We start from the raw sequence: 13,265 nt of genomic DNA on the forward strand, positions 1-13,265 counted from the left end.
AAAAAAACAAAAAACCAATGGTCACTAACCAAGTCCAGTGCGCCTCATTCCCATTTTAATTCCTTTAATGGCTCCCCACTGGTTTCTGGGATAAAATTCAAATTTCTTAACATGATTTACAAGGCCCATAATGACTTGGCTCCAGTATACCTTTCTAGCTTACCTACTACCAAGTCCTTGCACATATGTTCTGCTTGAGCCATATCTGCCTACTAGTGTGCCATGCTGTCTCTAACTTTCTGCACCACTTCACAAATCCCTTCGGGACCCAGGTTGTTAGACTCTTTTCTTTGAGGTCCTCAGGCTCAAATGGATGCCTTCACATTCTCTTACCATTGTGGAATATTTTGTGCATATCCTTAGGACATTCACCATATTGTTAATTATTGATTTTCTTTTGTTTCTCCTATTTGGTGGTAACTGATTTAAGGGCAGGATTGTGTCCTTTTTATCTAAGAACCGGTAGTCATTGCCTGATACTTCATAGACAATAAATAAATGCTGATGGCATGACTGAAAATCGAGGGCTTCAGCAGCATTTGAGAATAGTTCTACCATTTCCTTGGGTAAGTTACACAGCAGGGTAGTGAGACTTGCGAAGCTGGAAGAAATGCTTACATTTTGAAGCAGTATCTGTTAAATCCCATTTGCAGTACAACCTAGCTTAGGAAACCAAGTTACATCAAGTATAGTTATAAACTTCCTGTGACTGGAGAGAGAATCATCACTGAAGGAAGCAAAGCAGCCAGCCGTTAAGGGACTGGAAAACTCCTGAAGTGCAGAGGGCCTACATTAGCATAAGCAACATTTCTGGGGGTGGAGAATATACACTGAATATTACCATTCAAAAATATTGATACAAAGCATGGCAACTATTTAATGGGATCGTTCTAATCACCAGCATAATTTCAGATTAAGCATAATATCAAACTTTCAAAATCAGTGACGGTCCGAAGGTCAATGCTTATTTTCCACTCAGTCATATCTTGATAAAGGATCAGAACGAATGCAGAGAAGGGGATTTCAGGAGGTAATTAGAATACAAATAGTTCCCATTTACTGAGTGGAGTATGGACTGTGCCAGTATTTCTTCCAGTAAGTTACAACAGCTCCCTGAGATGGGTATCATTATGTAGACGTTACTGAAAATGGGACCAAATCTCAGACAAGTTTAGCAAGTTGCCCAAACTCTCACAGCTCAAATGTGGTACAGGTGAACTTTGAACTGAGGTCTGATATTTTTAAAAGAATTTATTTTAATAGCTTTAAGGGTACAAGTGGTTTTTCATTACCTGGATGAATTGTACAGTGGTGAAGCCTGAGATCGTGGTGCACCCATCACCCAAGTGCTGCACACTGTACTCAATAAGTAGTTTTTTTTTGGTCCCTCATCCTCCTCCTACCATCTCTTCTTCTGAGTTTCCATTCTTCATCATATCATGTCTGATTTTAAAACATTTGCTCTTTGTGAAGATTTAGTTTGACTTTAAATAATCTGTGGTCAGGCTTTACATTTTGAATAATTTTTTTTTCCTCCCTTACTTTGCTCTGAATAAAAATGAATTCAGGTACTCAAATTATAATGTTGTAAGGGAACAGAATACTAGGATCATATAAATTCTTCAAAATCAATAGCTGAATAATTTTCAAACAGTGATCTTTTATAAAACCATGTCTGAATGAACATATATTTCTGTGTATCAGTATGAGAAGATCTGGTTTGGGTAAGTATGTCTCTCACGCCAATATCTATCGTCTTATTTTGGGTGGTTGTATGTTTTCCAATGGAAGGTTTAGGATTTTAAAAACGGAATCTCTTAAAATTAAAAAATATTTAATAAGCACAATAACTATCATAATAGTGTACATAGGGATTGTAGGGGGGAAGGGTATAAAGGGGGAAAATGAGGCAAAGGAAATCAGTAACTGAAAATAAGGTCTAGCTCTCCAAGTGCTCAGTTGTTTGTGAAACTCTTGCCAACCGGTAGACACAGCCTGGCTTTGAAACTGGATGCATTGCCAACTGTGCACACTACACATATTCATCTCTGGCTTGGCTTTTTCACTTTGCAAGGAAGGTAGCTGACATCTGCTGAGCAGGGCAAATCATGCAAAACAGGTTTCTCCACAGGGCTTTGCCTCTTGACTAGGACAGAACCCAGGCTGATGCTAAAGGCTTCCTCCCTCTTTTGAAATAAATCCCCAAAAGAAAGTGCAACTGAAGCAGGCTTGTAAGAAGGGAAATGCAAATGTTGGCACAGAAAATCAGCTGCTTAGGAAATAATGAGTGCAAACCTGTGCATATTTTTAAACTGGTTATAAAATATATTTGGATATAATCACCAATTGTACTGATGGGTGCAACTATAGATTGTTTTTTACTTTGAATAGGAATCATAAACACACAGCCTGACATAACCATGAACTCTAGATCTAGATGACATGATTAAGGAAATCCCAGAACATTGCCACAACTTCATTACTGGTTGCAATGAAATTATATACAGTAGGCGCTCTCTCAACCAATCTCCACTTAACCAATTTACTGAATTAACTGTGGTTGTTCATCCTCCATCATAAAATGTACAGACCAATGCCATGGCATGCTCCAGAGCAATAGGTTTCTTTATCTAGCCCCTCTGCACTTCTGCTCCTGCTCCTGCCTGAGTTGTAAACTTCAAAATTTAGAGGCAATTATGTTTATTCCTAAACCTGTTTATGCCAGTTGTACTTGTTATTTTAATTATGTAATTTAATTAATCCTATATAACCTATGAAATATGAATGTAGTTGTTCTATGAAAACAAAATCCAATGGTTGGGAAAGATTCAATAAGGGTTCGTTAGGCAAAAATCTATGGCCAGGCGCAGTGGCTCACACTTGTAATCCCAGCACTTTGGGAGGCCGAGGTGGGCAGATCACTTGAGGTTAGGAGTTTGAGACCAGCCTTGCCAACATGGCAAAACTCCATCTCTACTAAAAATATAACAATTAGCCAGGAAAGGTGATGCATGCCAGTAATTCCAGTTACTCAGGAGGCTGAGGCACCAGAATTGCTTGAACCTGGGAGGTGGAGGTTGCAGTGAGCAGAGTTGGCTCTACTGCACTCCATGGCACACTCCAGCCTGGGTGTGCCACACAAAACAAACACAAAACAGACAAACAAACAAACATAAAATCTACTGTTAATTACCTAGCAGAAAAACTCTAAAACACTGGGGAAGACCAAAATCTAGGTGGAGGAGACATTTAGATTGCTATAAATTATTTAAAGTCTCACTGCATTAAAAACCAAACCAAACCAAAATAAAACTGGAAGTCATAAAATATATATTGTGGATATGGTTTAGGCAAACAAACAAAAAGACTTGTAACTATAATCAGCAGAACCACGTTCATAGGAAAGCCTTGACTTTACCCACAAGATTGGCAAAATTGTAAATGAAATGTTTACTTTATGGATCCATATCACATTCTGTAATTCCCCACATTATCTGACTCTTTTGATGAATAGACACTTTTCAATTGGCTCTATATTCTTATCATAATCAGGTAAGATGTCTCTTATTTCAGGGCAACCCAAAGTGTGCTCCTTGCACCACAGCTGTGGCAGCATCTGGATGTTTATTAGGAATTCAGAATCTCAGGTCCCATGTGGGGTGGTGCCCAGGATCTGTGTTTTAACAAACTCTTCAGATGATTCTATGCCCTCCTAAGTCTCATTGGAGAGCCTAAAACATGTATATAGCCCTTTTGAAAAGCAACGTGAGGCATGACTGGCTCATCAGGAATCATAGACATTTCTTTTGTGTTCTTACTCAGCCATCCTGCTTCTGGGAATATTTTCTCAGGAAATAATTCAAAAGAAAAAAAAAGTTGAAAAGCTGAATAAAGATATCTATGTATAAAGATGTCTATAAGAGTACTATTTACAATAACAAAACAATTGGAAGCAATATAGTGATTTAAGAAGAGAAGAAAGGTAAATCACAGGCAGTCAATAAAAATGATAAATATTCAGAGTTTATAAAATGATCAAATGTTTATAATGTAAAATGAGGTAAAAAATGCAACATCCACTTGTTTATAGTTATGCCATAGGAATAAACAAAAACTAGAAAACCACCAATTTCACTGTATTAGTGTGGTATTAGACGATGATTTAGATATCACCTTTAAAAATTATTTCATGCAATTATAATGTTTCCTATAATGAAAATATCTTAATGATATCATATACAAGCACCATTATTTAAAATTCATACTACACTCTCAACATAAAATTTAAAGACTCTTCTAGCTGTGAAACACTGCTGCCACATCACTAGCCAGCTGTTGTATGTAAAACATCAAGATCTAATATCTTTGGTGACAGATGGGCATTTCGAAAAATCAGTTTTAACTAAGGATGCTCTCAATACCTGAATTATCTTCATCTTTGCGGATTTTGAGCTTCACCAGGTCTTCACATTGCTGGAGGATCTGAACTGCATCTTCCATGGAACAGTTGTCCAGCCGGATATTATCTATTGCAAGCAATTTATCCCCAAGTTCCAGGGTCCCAGTTCTGTTAGTGAATGCATAGTAACACATGACTAATGATGAGCACTTAAGTAGGCCATTTAAGAGGCATTAAGCATAATGTAGCACTGTGGTAGTCTTTAGAGGAAAAGAGGTTCAACTGTTTTTAAATTGTACTTTATTGACAACTCCCTCCCTTCTTCTAGTCTTATTTGGGTTGCCTGCCATGACATTAAATTGCAGAATATTAAAACCATTTTTTCTTATACTTTTTTCAATTAAACAAGAACATATATAAGTGTCACTCAGGAAGCATACAATTCCTAGGAATGGAGGTAATGGGTGAGGGTCTGCATAGACTCAGGTATCCTTGTGTTTCTCCATATTGTTGTATTACTTTTGATCCTTGGTAGTCCAGATATTAGGAGAGTGCTGAGAGAATGAGAGAAGGCAAGGTGTAATAGAGTTAGTGGAAGCCTAAGGCTTGAACCTCTGCTATTTCCACTTGCATCTGGAAACTTACTATGGCCGGAGTAACAAGAAAATTTATAGATGAATCCATAGCTTATTTGGAAAGTGGCCACTGGGACTCTAAAACTGGCTGTGGACCAGGGTAGGTCTGCTGAAAATTGTTAAGGTCCATAATGAAATGAAAAAAATAATATGAATGTAGTATGTATATGTTTCCATGTGCATATATGTATATATACACAGATTTGTAAGAATAGCCTTTTATGCATTATGTCTGTGCCAGAGACTGCTAATTGTTTCCCAGCATCCATTCTCTTTTCCCTTCTTTTAAGTTACCCTCTGAAAATGCATGCCCCAGACTCTCTGGGGACCCTCCCCACCTCCTGCCTATAGCTAGAAAATGGTAGCAGGAGGGAGGCGGAGCAAGGTGGCTGAATAGAAGCCTCCACTGACTGTCCTCCTTGCAGGAACACCAAATTTAACAACTATCCATATAGAAAAGCACCTTTATAAGAACCAAAAATCAGGTGAGCAATCACAGTCCCTGGTTTTAACTTCATATCATTGAAAGAGGCACAGAAGAGGGTAGGAAAGAAGGTCTTGAACTGATGATGCCAGCCCCTCCCCCACCCCTTCTGAAGCAGCCACGTGGCATAGAGAGAAAAACTGTGCACTTGTGGGAGGCAGAACACAGTGATGGAGAGACTGCATTGAAACTCAGTGCTACCTTGTCACAGCAGAAAGCAACACTGGGCAGAAGTCAGCTGATATCCACAGAGGGAACATTTAGATCAGCCCTAGGCATAGGGGAATTACCCATTCCAGTGGTCAGAACTTGAGTTCCAGCACGCCTCACTGCTGCACGCTAAAGTGTTCTCGGGTACTAAATAAACTCAAAAGACAGTTTAAAGCCACAAGGACTGCAATTCCTGGACAAGTCCTGATGCTGTGCTGAGCTCAGAGCCAGTAGACTTGGGGGGCATGTGACCTAACGAGAAACTAGCTGGGGTGGCTAAGTGAGTGCTTGCAACACCCCTCCCCTAGCCCTACACAGCACAGCTCACAACTCCTGGAGAAATCTTCACTCTACATGAGTAGAGGAGAGGGGAGACTAAAGAAGACTTTGTCTTGCAACTTTGATATCAGCTCAGCCGTAGTATGACAGGGCACCGGGCAGAGTCCTAAGGCCCCTTTTCCAGGCTTAGCTCCCAGACAACATTTCTAGACACACCCAGGGCTAGAAGGGAACCTGCTGCCTTGAAGGGAAGGACCCAGTCCTGGCAACATTTATCACCTGCTGACTAAATATCCCTTGGGCCCTGAATAATTAGCAGCACGGCTGGGTGCAGTGGCTCATGCCTGCAATCCCAGCACTTTGGGAGGCCAAGGTGGGTGGATCACTTCAGACCAGAAGTTCAAGACCAGCCTGGCCAACATGGTGAAACCCCATCTCTACAAAAAATACAAAAATTAGCCAGGCGTGGTGGCACACACCTGTAATCCCAGCTATTTGGGAGGCTGAGGTAGGAGAATCACTTGAGCCTGGGAGGTGGAGGTTGCAGTGAGCTAAGATTACACCACTGCACTCCAGCCTGGGCAACAGAATGAAACTCTGTCTCAAAAAATAAATAAAATTAAATATAATAAAAAAATAAAATCAGCAACAGTAGCCAGGTAGTACTTGCTGTGGGCCTTAGGTGAGACTGAGTTGTGCTGGCTTTAGGTGTGACCCAGCACATTCTCAGCTGTGGTGGCTATGGGGAGGCTGTTTCTGCTTGAGAAAAGCAGAGGAAACAGTAAAAAGGACTTGCAGCTTAGGTACCAGCTCTGCAACAGTGGGGTAGAGTACCAAGTGGGCTCTTGGGGTCCCTGATTCTAGGCCTTAGCTCTTGGATGTTTGTGGACTTGTTCTGGGTTAGAAGGGAGCCCACTGCCTTGAAAGAAGAGTCCCAGCCCTGGCAGCATTTGCCACAAGCTGACTGAAGAGCCTTTGGGCCTTGAGTGAACATCAGCAGTAGTCAGGCAGTACTTGCCATGGGCCTGGATCAGTGGTGGCCATGGGGAGAGACTTCTTTCCTTGTAGAAAGGATAGGAAAGACTTCGTCTTGTGGCTTGGGTGCCAGCTCAGCTATAGTAGAATAGAGCACCAGGTGGATTCCTAAGGTTTTTGTCTCTAGGACCAGGTTCCTGGATGGCATCTCTAGACCTGCAAGGGGCCAGGGGGAGCTCACTGCCCTGAAAAGAAGGATACTATTCTGCCTGGCTTTGCCACCTGCTGATTATAGAGCCTTTGGTCCTTGAGTGAACATGGACTAGTAGTAGCCAGATAAGGGTTTACTGGCAGCCTTACTTGAGACCTAGTACCATGTTGGCTTCAGGTCTGAACCAGCATTGTCCCGGTGGTGGTGACCACAGGGGTGCTTGTGTCACCCTCTCACCCCTCAGCTTCAGGTAGCTCAGCACAGAGAGAAAGACTATATCTGTTTGGAAGAAAGGGAAGAGAACAAGAGTCTCTGCCTAGTAATCCAAATAATTCTTCTGGATCTTACCCAAGACCACCAAGGCAGTATTTTTGAGTTTGCAAAAGCCATAGTGTTACCGGAATTGGGGTGCCCCCTAATGGAGATACAGGTGAAGTGACCAAAAACTTAGATCACAACACGCAAGTCCCTTCAAATACTTGGAAAGCCTTCCCAAGAAGGACAGGTACAAACAAGCCCAGACTGCAAAGACTATAATAAATACCTAACTCTTCAGTTCTCAGACACCAGTGAACATCACAAGCATCAAGACCATCCAGGAAAACACGACCTCACCAAGTGAACTAAATAAGGCACGAAAGACCAATCACAGAGAAATAGAGATATGTGGTCTTTCATACAGAGAATTCAAAATTACTGTTTTGAGGAAACAATGAAGTTTTGAGTCGGTGATAATACAGATAAAAAATTCAGAATCCTATTAGATAAATTCAACAAAGAGATTGAAATAATTAAAAAAAAAAATCCAGCAGAAATTCTGGAGTTGAAAAATGCCATTGACACACTAAAAAATTGCATCAGAGTCTCTTAACAACATAATTGATCAAGCAGAAGAAAGAATTAGTAAGCTTGAAGACAGGATATTTAAAAATACATAGCCAGAGAAGACAAAATAAAAAAGAAAAAAAACAAAAAATCCCCAAAAAACTGGGTCAGGCATGGTGGCTCACGCCCATAATCCCAGCACTTTGGGAGGCCGAGGTAGCCAGATAACCTGAGGTCAGGAGTTTGAGACAAGCCTGGGTAACATGGCAAAACCCCGTCTCTACTAAAAATACAAAAACACACATACACACGCGCGCACACACACACACACACACACAAAAGCTGGGCGTGGTGGTGTGTGGCTGTAATCCCAGCTACTTGGGAGGCTGAGGCAGGAGAATTGCTTGAACCCAGGAGGCAGAGGTTGCAGTGGGCCAAGATCGCGCCACTGCACTCCAGCCTGGGCATCAAAGTGAGACTCCATCTCAAAACAAACAAACAAACAAACAAACAAACAAACAATGGCGCACACCTACAAGATCTAAATAATAGCCTCAAAAGGCCAAATCTAAGAGTTAGGCCTTAAAGATGAGGTAGAGAGAGAGATGGGGTAGAAACTTTATTCAAAGGGATAATAACAGAGAACTTCCCAAACATAGAGAAAGATATCAATATTCAAGTACAAGAACCTTATAGACCACCTGTGGGAATTTCAGCAACTACAGATGCAAAATAACTGAAATCATAACAGTCTCTCAGACCACAGCACAATCAAATTAAACTCAAGGTTAAGAAATTCACTCTAAGTCAAGGTTTTATGGACGGAATTATGATCTTCTTGGGATGGAGCCCCTTGCAGGAGGGGGAGCCATGGTCTCTCTGGTTCAGTTGACTTAGCCTTTCCTGCCTGCTGGCTCTGGAGAGTCTGGGCGGTCTGGATGAGGGTGGTTCCCCAAAGCACAGTGCACCTGCTCTGTCAAGGGGCAGGCAGACTGCTTCTTTAAGTGGGTTCCTGATACCATTCCTCCTGACTGGGTGCGACCTCCCAACAGGGGTCTCCAGGTCACCAGATGGGCATCACGTCAGTGCCCCTCTGGAACAGAGCTCTCAGAGGAAGGAGCAGGCTCCCATCTTTGCTGTTTTGTAGCCTTCACTGGTGATACATCCAGGTGCAGGAGGGACCCAGGCTTGGGGTCTGGAGTGGACCCCCAGCAAACCACAACAGCACTACAGAAGGGGGGGCCTGCCTGTTAAAAGAAAGACAAATAAACAGAAAGCAACAACCGTAACATCATCAATAAAAAGACCCCACAAAAACTCCATTCACAGGTCAGCAACCTCAAAGATTGAAGGCAGATAAGCCCATAAAGATGAGAAAGAATCAACATAAAATTGCAGAAAACTCAAAATGCCAGGGTGCCTCTTCTCTTCCAAATAACTGCAATACTTCTTCAGCAAGGGCACAGAACTGGGCTGAGGCTAAGATGGCTGAATTGGCAGAAGCAGGCTTCAAAAGGTGGGTAATAATGAACTTCACTGAACTAAAGGAGCATACTCTAACACAATGCAAATAAGCTAAGAACCATAATAAAACATTACAGGAGCTGATGACCAGAATAGCCAGTTTAGTGAGAAACATAAATGACCTTATGGAGCTGAAAAACACAACATGATAACTTCACAATGCAATCACAAGTGTCCATAGCCAAACAGACTAAGTGGAACAAAGAATCTCAGAGTTGAAGACTATCTTTCTGAAATAAGACAGGCAGACAAGAATAGAGAAAAAAGAATAAAAAGGAATAAACAAAACCTCCAAAAAGTATGGGATTATGTAAAAAGACCAAATCTATGACTGATTGGGGTACCTGAAGGAGATGGGGAGAACAGAACCAAGTTGGAAAACACACTTCAGGATATAATCCAGGAGAATTTCCCAAGCCTAGCAAGATAGGGCAACATTCAAATATAGGAAATCCAGAGAACCTCAGTAAGATACTACAGGAGAAGATCAACCCCAAGACACATAATCACTGGATTCTCCAAGGTCAAAATGAACGAAAAAAATGTTAAGGGTAGCCAGAAAGAAAAGCCAGGATGCCTACAAAGGGAAGCCCATCAGACCAACAGCAGACCTCTACAGAAACCTACAAGCCAGAAGAGTTTGGGGGCCAATATTCAACATTCTTAAAGAAAATAATTTCCACTCCAGAATTTCATATCTAGCCAAACTAAACTTCATAAGTAAAGGAGAAATAAGATCCTTTTCTGACAAGTAAATGCTGAGGGAATTCATCACCACCAGGCCTACCTTGCCAGAGCTCTTGAAGGAAGTGCTAAATATCGAAAGGAAAAACCATTACTAGCCACTACAAAAACACACTGAAATACACAGACCAGTGACACTAAGAAGCAACCACATAAACAAGTTTACAAAATAACCAGCTAGCATCATGATGACAGGATCAAATTAACACATATCAACACTAAACTTCAATGTAAACAGGCTAAGTGCCCCAGTTAAAAGACACAGAATGTCAAACTGGATAAAGAGAGCGCCAAGACCTATTGGTATGCTGTCTTCAAGAGACCTGTCTCACATGCAATGACACACATAGGCTCAAAATAAAGTGATGGAGGAAAATTTATCAAGCAATGAAAAGCTGAAAAAAGAAGAGCCTGTACTCCTAGTTTGTGACAAAAGAGATTTTAAACCAACAAAGATAGAAGAAAAGGTTCAATTCAACAAGAAGAGCTAAGTATCCTAAATGCATATGCACCCAATACAGGAGCACCTAGATTCATAAAGAGAATTCATAGAGACCTACAGACAAACTTATACTCCCACACAGTGATAGTGGGAGATTGTAACACCCCACTGACAATATTAGACAGATCACTGAGACAGAAAATTAACAAAGATATTCAGGACTTGAACTCAGCTCTGGATCAAGTGGACCTGATAGATATCTACAGAACTCTCCACTCCAAAACAACAGAATATATATTCTTCTCATTGCCGCATGACACTTACTCTAAAATTGATCACATAATTGGAAGTAAAACATTCCTCAGCACATGCAAAATAACCGAAATCATAACAGTCTCTCAGATCACAGCACAATCAAATTAAATTCAAGATTAAGAAATTCGCTCTAAACCACACTACTACTTTGGAAATTGAACAGCCTGCCCCCGGGTGACCCTCGGGTAAATAATAAAATTAAGGCAGAAATCAAGAAATTCTTTGAAACTAATGAGAACAAAGAGACCAATAATGAGTTCTGAAATTGAGACAGTAATAAATACTGTCTATCAACCAAAAAAGGTCACAGGACTGCATGGATTTACAGCTGAATTCTAACAGAGGTACAAAGATGAGCTGGTACTATTTCTTCTGAAACTATTCCAAACAATTGAAAATGAGGGACTTGTCCCTAACTCATTTTATGAGGCCAGTATCATGCTGATACCAAAACCTGGGAGAGATATTCAACAACGAGAAAAAGCTTTGGGCTAATACCCTTGATAAACATGGATGCAAAAATCCTCAATAAAATGCTGGCAAACTGAATCCAGCAGTACATTAAAAAGTTTATCCACCATGATCAAGTTGACTTCATCCCTGGGATGCAAGGTTGGTTCAACATACACAAAACAATAAATGTGATTCATTATATAAACAGAACTAAAGACAAAAACTACATAATTATCTCAATAGATGCAGAAATGGCCTTCAATAATATTCAACATCCCTTCATTTAAAAACTCTCAATAAACTAGGTATTGAAGGAGCATACTTCAAAATAGTAAAAGCCATATAGGACAAACCCACAGCCAATATCATACTGAATGGGCAAAAGCTGGAAGCATTCACCTTGAAAACCAGCACAAGACAAGGATGTCCTCTCACCACTCCTATTCAACATAGTATATTGGAAGTTCTGACCAGGGCAATCAGGCAAGAGAAAAAAATAAAGGGTATTCAAATCAAGAGAGCAAGTCAAATTGTCTTTGCAGATGACATGATCTTATATCTAAAAAACCCCATCATCTAAGCCCAAAAGCTTCTCAAAAGCTGTGAAAAGCAACTTCAGTAAAGTCTCAACATACAAAATCACTGTGCAAAAATCACTACCATTCTTATACACCAACAATAGGCAAGCAGAGAGCCAAATAATCAAAGAACTCCCATTCACAATTGCTACAAAGAGAATAAAATCCCTAGGAATACAGCTAATAAGGGAAGTGAAGGACCTCTTCAGGGAGAACTACAAACCACTGTTCAAAGAAATCAGAGAGGACACAGCCAAATAGAAACATATTCCATGCTGATGGATGGAAAAAATCAACATCATGAAAATGACCACACTGCCCAAAGTAATTTATAGATTTAATGCTATGCCCGTTAAACTACCTTTGACATTCTTGACAGAATTAGAAAAAAACTGTTTTAAAATTCATGTGGAATCAATAAAGAGCCCATATAGCCAAACCAATCCTAAGCTAAAAGAACAAAGCTGGAGGCATCATACTACTCAACTTCAAACTATAGTGCAAGGCTACAGTAACCAAACAGCATGGTACTGGTACAAAAATAGACATATAGACCGAAGGAACAGAATACAGAACTCACAAATAAGACCAAACACCCATAACCATCTGATCATCAACAAATCTGACAAAAACAAGCAATGGGAAAGGGATTCCCTATTTAATAAATGGCACTGTGAGAACTGGCTAACCATACAAAGAAAACTGAAACTGGACCCCTTCCTTACATCTTATACGAAATAAAATAAATAAAATAAAATAAGATGGATTAAAGACTTAAATCTGAATCTCAAAACTATAAAAACCCTAGAAGAAAATCTAGACACTGCCATTCAGGACATAGGCACAGGCAAAGATCTCATAACAAAAATGCCAAAGCCAATGGCAACAAAAGCAAACACTGATAAATGGGATCTAATTAAACTAAAGAGCTTCCGCACAGCAAAAGAAACTATCATCAGAGTGAATAGACAACCTACAGAATGGGAAGAAATTTTCACAATCTATCCATCTGACAAAGGGCTAATATCCAGAGTCTATAAAGAACTTCACTTCTCAAAAGAAGATATTCATGCAGCCAGCAAACATATGAGAAAAAGCTCATCATCACTGATCATTAGAGAAATACAAATTGAAATCACAATGAGATATCATCTGATGCCAGTCAGAATGGCAATTATGAAGTAAAGAAAC

The 13,265-nt window shown here is 40.3% G+C and overlaps 1 protein-coding gene across 3 annotated transcripts in view; it reads right to left on the reverse strand.

Moving 5' to 3' along the window:
* Positions 1-13,265, reverse strand: part of GRIP1 (glutamate receptor interacting protein 1) — a 318,436-nt gene that overhangs the window by 54,366 nt on the left and 250,805 nt on the right. For all 3 annotated transcript variants that reach the window (XM_011929263.1, XM_011929262.1, XM_011929261.1), the window contains one exon: positions 4,422-4,567. In XM_011929263.1, the coding sequence (XP_011784653.1) occupies positions 4,422-4,567 (146 nt within the window). The remainder of the gene's footprint in view (positions 1-4,421; positions 4,568-13,265) is intronic.

Source organism: Colobus angolensis, unplaced genomic scaffold, assembly GCF_000951035.1.
Source record: "Colobus angolensis palliatus isolate OR3802 unplaced genomic scaffold, Cang.pa_1.0 Scaffold80, whole genome shotgun sequence".
NCBI lineage: Eukaryota > Metazoa > Chordata > Mammalia > Primates > Cercopithecidae > Colobus > Colobus angolensis.